This window comes from Pygoscelis adeliae, unplaced genomic scaffold, assembly GCF_000699105.1.
Source record: "Pygoscelis adeliae isolate BGI_AS28 unplaced genomic scaffold, ASM69910v1 Scaffold180, whole genome shotgun sequence".
Classification (NCBI taxonomy): domain Eukaryota; kingdom Metazoa; phylum Chordata; class Aves; order Sphenisciformes; family Spheniscidae; genus Pygoscelis; species Pygoscelis adeliae.
The window spans coordinates 149,782-155,764 of record NW_008823956.1 but is presented as its reverse complement, the minus strand read 5'-3'; the positions used below and the strand labels follow the sequence as shown (position 1 = coordinate 155,764).

The 5,983-nt window shown below is 48.6% G+C and overlaps 1 protein-coding gene across 1 annotated transcript in view; it reads left to right on the top strand.

The window, feature by feature from the left end:
• The window catches only part of LOC103916094 (fibrinogen-like protein A), a 4,283-nt gene extending 549 nt beyond the window's left edge, over nt 1-3,734 (top strand). The window contains exons 2-5 of the mRNA XM_009323041.1: nt 20-65; nt 1,089-1,232; nt 2,200-2,253; nt 3,040-3,734. Coding sequence (XP_009321316.1) covers nt 20-65; nt 1,089-1,232; nt 2,200-2,253; nt 3,040-3,734 — 939 coding nt within the window. The remainder of the gene's footprint in view (nt 1-19; nt 66-1,088; nt 1,233-2,199; nt 2,254-3,039) is intronic.
• Nucleotides 3,735-5,983: the final 2,249 nt, after the last annotated feature.

The following is a 5,983-nucleotide window of genomic DNA, read 5'->3' as shown; positions in this document are numbered from 1 at the left end:
TTCCTGCTGTACCCCCCAGGTCCCTGTGACCCTCCTCACTCTCTCTCCTCCATTCCTGACCACGGGTAAAACCGTCCTGCTCTGGGTGGTGTTGTAAAGGCAACGTTTATTTAACTTATATTTGTGCCAGAGCCCAAAGCACCCCCCCAAAAAAAAATTGGAATGGAAGCTAATTAATGCATTAATCACCCATCATCCTCGTAAGTCCTTCAGGGTACTGAAGCTGATTGACAGGCTGTAGATACAAATCTATGGGGCCAGCCATGAACAAACTGTTGGGGAACGTCCTGATCTGGTATGGTCCAAAGGAATCAAATTGCTCAGGTTTTCAGACGCTGGCAGAAACCATCCTTTAAAGCGTAGAATGCCCTGGCCCAGATGTCAGCTGGGATGCACCGACCCTCGGCATGTCTCTGCAGAAGCCCCAGTCGTGACACGTAGCAGGGGTCTGATGCTGGATCAATGCTGCTGGCGCCCTGCAGGACGCTCTCCTCCTGGAGTTTTCGTGCAGTGGGCAGCGTCCAGTCTCTGCACGGGAGGGAGGGGGCAGTTCTGGGAAAATTAAGTGAAGCTCCTGACTCTCAGGGTACCATCAGCGTTGTGGCCACAACAGCTCCTTTCTTTCCAAGATCTCAGGTCCCCGCACCTTGTTTATCACTGCTGTAATAGCTCCTGACTACCTCCGGGTAACAGCAGTACCTACAAATCGGCACGTCATCCTGCATTACTAGGAGACGTTTTTCTCAAGACACTGATGCTGACTTAACATCTCGATTCTGGGGCACAGAGCCCGTTGCTTTATCCCAGGCCACAGCCAAAGAGGATGACACCGCTCTTGGAAGCCGCAAATTTACACCTGTAGGTTGTAGTCAAAGAAATTGTTTCTCTCTGGGGATGTATGCCTTTGCGGAATGCTTATTTTTTTAAATTGTTCTTTATAATTCTGCTGCTCAATAAAGCAAAAACATAATTAATGTTGTGGATTTGTCTATTCTGTAAGTTTGGTTTAACTTCTGCTGAATTTAGTTAGCCAGTTCTCTTTCAGAGGGTTTGCATTTCCAGATTCACTGTGTGTCTTCTTTCTCCAGCTGCTCGTCACGCCAATCTTCTGCTCTTCACCTCCGTGCTGGCCCTGCTAGCCCCTCTTCTTGCTCTGGACATTGAAAACCTGGAAAGATTGAAAACAAATTTAGATGAAATCATTAATCTCCATTCAGATGAGCCCCATCCTGGTATGTGTTTTCTCTCTTACATCCCTAAACTCTGTTCATCCAAACATCAGGAACCCTCTCCTCTTCACAGAGAGGGAGATGTGGAAAATAATCTCGGGGAAGGGCAGTCGCACTCAGAAATAAAAGGAACCTGATCAAATCTTCCTCCAATTTCAGATCTTAACCAAACATAAGATTTGGTAGTTCAACCTTCTTTGTTATTGACAAGACGGTATGTGGCAGCTTTTTCTGGAGAGCTGTAGATATTCAAAGGAAGACCTTTTCTCTTGCTATCTATAGGCCATCTGTAGCCCTGAAACTTCAGAGAAATTTTGTATAAGTAACCAGCCAAAATGCTTTCTGAAGCTTGCACATGGCTAAATGATAAAAAAACTCATCACACCACTGACAGAGGTCACGCCACCGGAGGCTCTCAGGGAATGCATTCCTATGAAGATGGGTGCTGTGATTTGTCTTTAACGAGCGCATTGCTATCTTAAATGCTTTGATGTCCTTTTCTCTCTGAAGGTTTCTGAAGCTCTTTATGAATTGAATGAACACACGAATCCCTTCAGCCACCGCTGAAAAGCAATGCAGGTTTACAGCAACATCACTCAACAGTTTAATCTTGGTCTGAAACCACACACAGTCTCTTTCCTTCTCGATCCTTCTTCTCCAGCAGTATCTCCTTGTACTCATCCCCACCGCTCGGTATGCAGTCCGCTCCATGCAGCCTGTAAAGCCATAATGCAGAGTGGACCAAATAGGCAGCCGCTCAATGACTGCAGTGTTACCCTTCCTAGTATCTTATCCCTTCAAAGAGTTTGCAACCAAAAACTGCCATACAGGAAGAAAAAGGAGCCCAGTGGCGTTGTCGAAGTGCCCTACAAAAAATCCAGTGCTGGAAATAACAGTCCGTGGAGGCTGGAGTTACCAGTGCTGTGGCACAGGGCTGCTCATCTCGCTCTTTCTGTTTTTCCCAATGCAGATGGAGACGGAGAGAACATGCAGCGGAGCAGAGCCAGTGACCCTCGGTACCACGGTAAGCGCCCCCGCCACCCCGCAGGGAACAGGGCGAGGTGTAGGCGATGAGGGTCCAACAGCGGAGGGTGGGCAACGAGCCTGGGGATAACCCGGCTCAGCGCCTGGGGGCAAGACTCGATGTGCTCCTCCACAGCGCACCCCAAGGCCACTCAGACATCACGCGTTACTAGTGACAGCTTCACACTGAACCGTGCCTTACAAGGTCCCAAAGGACTTTGCAACCATTACGTACACGCCACGAGTCCTCTCCTCTGCTGTGAAGCTCTGCACAGGGCAAACAGAGGATGTGCCTCCCAAGCAACATTTGCTGGGGTTTCACAGCTGGCCACGGGGTCCAATGCCAAGGGAATGAGGTTTTCTCCTTCCCGATGCCAGGGATGCAGTGGATGCCAGGGATGCAGGAACAGCTCACTTTCTCATTTAGCTTCTGCATAACTATGTAATAAGAGCCCTCACAAAGCCAGGCTTGGACCCCTGTATCTTATGAGGGAGGAGAAACATCTGAGCATTGGGAAAGGCTGAGGAAACAAGAGCCTGAGCCAGAAGGAGAAGCAAATTCTATGCTTATACCTTCAAAATATATGCATATTCTCTTAATCACTGTATTTCCCTTACAGAGGTTTTCGGCTTTTACACTTACAGTAAGAAACACAGCGACAGACTTTTTACTATCCTGGCAAAATCCCACATATGCCCATTTTCTAGAAATCCCTCTCACAGGGCCAGACAAGCAGACTGGGATGTTGCTGTGCTTGTTGGTCCTCCATGTTCTCTCCTGCCCCAGGTTGGCCCAAGGACTGCAGCGAGGTCTCTGCTGGCAGCCCCAGCGGCGTCTACGTCATCCAGCCCACAGGACTGCACCCCATCGTGGTGTACTGCGAAATGAACGTGACGGACGGGGGCTGGACGGTCATCCAGAGGAACCGGCAGAGCACGGAGATCACCTGGGCCGAGTCCTGGAGCACCTACAAGTACGGCTTTGGGAACGTGCACACCGAGTACTGGCTGGGCACCGAGTACATCCATCAGATCTCCAAGCAGAAGGTCTACCAGGTCAGGTTTGTCATCTGGGATGCCGCAAACAACATCAACTTCGCAGACTACAACCTCTTCAGCCTGGAAGATGAGTCCCATGGCTACCGGCTGAGGCTGGGCTCCTACACAGGTACAGCGGAGGATGCCATGGAAGATGGGCCCCATGGCTACCGGCTGAGGCTGGGAACGTACTCAGGGTTGGCAGGGGATGCCATGGCCACAAACAGTGCTGCCACCGTGCACGACAACATGAAGTTCTCCGCCAAAGATCTGGATCAGGACACTTACAGCGGGAACTGTGCCTCCAGCTATGGGGGCGGGTGGTGGTACTCGGCGTGTTATTCTGTACGGCTGAACGTCAAGGGGGGCATAACGTGGGGCAGCCTGTGCAACGGGAACTGCAAAGCTTCTGCCATCCTCATCAAACCAGCTCCCTACTGCTAGTTGCATTTTCATTTCCTTTCTGTCCAACCTGAGGCTTATTCTGGCTCAGCGAAGAGATGGAAAAAGGCAAAACATGTCATGGCCAAACCTAGAGTCCTAGGGGGTCTTTGCTGAGGTTGGTCATATCCTAGCTACTGAAGAAAATAAGGCATCTTCCACTTCTTCTCCCTCCTGTAGATTCCCTCTACTCCGCAGCTGTGTCTTTATCCTTTTGTTCAGAGTCAGATCATTTTAATTATGTTCATAATCAGAACAGTCTCTTGCAAAATCTGGAGTTTCCAGATCTGTAGTGTGCTTCAGATAAAATGTGAAACGGCCAAACACCAGTGGATCTATATGGCTGTGTAAGTTAATTTACATCCGTAACTTCAGGCAAACTACCTAATTTTCACTTGTGGAAGATCTTGCTCAAGATATTAATGTGCACAGTCAAATTCCCACTCTGTACCTTCTACATTTCAGGCTTAATAGTTGTTAAATATTCAAATAAATCTGTATTCAAAAAACCTTCGCAATTGTAAAAGTCTATTTCAAATCTTTGAAGTGCTCACAGAGATTAATGTGTTAGAAGGTTTTCATCACTGAAGCTCATTTTTCCTGTAGGACAGACAATGGGGACTGCAGGGCAAAAGCAATGCATAAATAAAACTTGAAATACCGCATGCAGACTTCTGCCTTTGCACACAGTGGTTTTGTGTAAGCATAGGAAATGTCAAAACGTTTTCACTTTTCTCAGCAACAGTGAGTTTCAGGTTTTGTTGTCCATGCAACTCGCATCTCTAAGTGCCGTGGGGAGTCCGTCTCCTGAGCCAGGGCCACCATGACTTCCAAGAGATGACAGCACGGAGGGAAGGCACCATCCTGCCTTTGCTATTTTGAAAATGAAAAGAGATTTCAAGGTGCCGTAAAATTTCCGTGTGGAAAGACCTCCCGCCTCCTGCAGTCCATCCCTCTGGCATCATCCGCAGGACTGCTCCTCACAGGCGGGGGATTTTGCTGCCGCAGCAGCCAGCGTCGTGGTTTGCAGGCGGGCACCGCTGCGCTCCCGTTGCTTACCGCAGTGTGACTTCCACAGTCACCACCTGCAGAGAGGGGAAGCAGGATGAGTCCATTGGTGCCCTAATGTTCCCCTGGCAGGAGGATGTGACCTGGAAGCCCTCAAGCCCAAGGTGAGCGAGGGAAGCAGCCTGCCCTCAAAAACGTCTGCATGACCCCTCGTTCCTGTGCCTGGACTTTCTAACAGCACACCCAGAACACTGCCTGGGCTTTCCAAGAGCTGAAACACACAAAAGGCTGCAGGCTTAACCCAGTCAGGCTTAACAAAGAAAGGCTGCAGGCTTAGCGCAGTTCACGTATAACTAACACGTCCCAGGAAAGGTGATATATGTGAGGTATTTTATGTCTTCAGGGATTTTAAGACTGTGTGTGAGAGGTCTCGTTTGTGAAGGAGGGACTCAGATCTGAGCAAAGTGAGGGAGCACGGGAAGGGCTCAGAGGAGCTCTGGCATGAGGCATCAGCAGGTAAGTGAACAGACCAACACTTGCATTGATTTATGTCAGGGCTCAACATTACAGCTCAGAAAATGCAGAAGTCTTCAAGCAGGATCTATCACCTCTGCCAGGGTCAAGCCTATGGACACACCGACTCCGTCACTGACCATCAACCCACCAATGCAAAACAACATTTCCCACACAAATCATGGCTTTACATTTTTCTTGAAAGGATCGGGATGTTTCCTTCTTTGAGGGAAGAAGCATGTCAGCAGATGCCATCCATTTCAGCTGCCAGCCACTGTGGTATTAACATGCTAAAAATGCCTACAACAGCATGTGAAATTTGGAGTGTCTTTGGCTCGGTGAGATGAGAGCTGCCTTCCTCATAAATGGAGAAAGATAGGCTAGCAAATAAAAATTGGTGAAAACAAATCTTTTATTATCTTGTTATGCTTGTGTGGGATTTTTTTACACTATGGTTTTACTGGGTCCGCGTGTCTGCCTTTTACAGTGGCATCTCTCTCCCTGCCTCCCACCCCCTCCTGTTCAGGCCCCCTTTGCAGTGAGTCATGAGGTGCATGACAGGCAAGAGGAGGCAGCTGCCAGCTCAGAACGAAGACTATACTCAGTGTAGGAGAAAACAACTTAAATAAAATGTTCTCAGCTGTCAAACTTGGGAATTTCTTGTTGCATTTAGAAATCTTTTTTTGGCTAACCCTCTTGCCTTAGGATAGATTTGGAGATGTGTGAGTAAA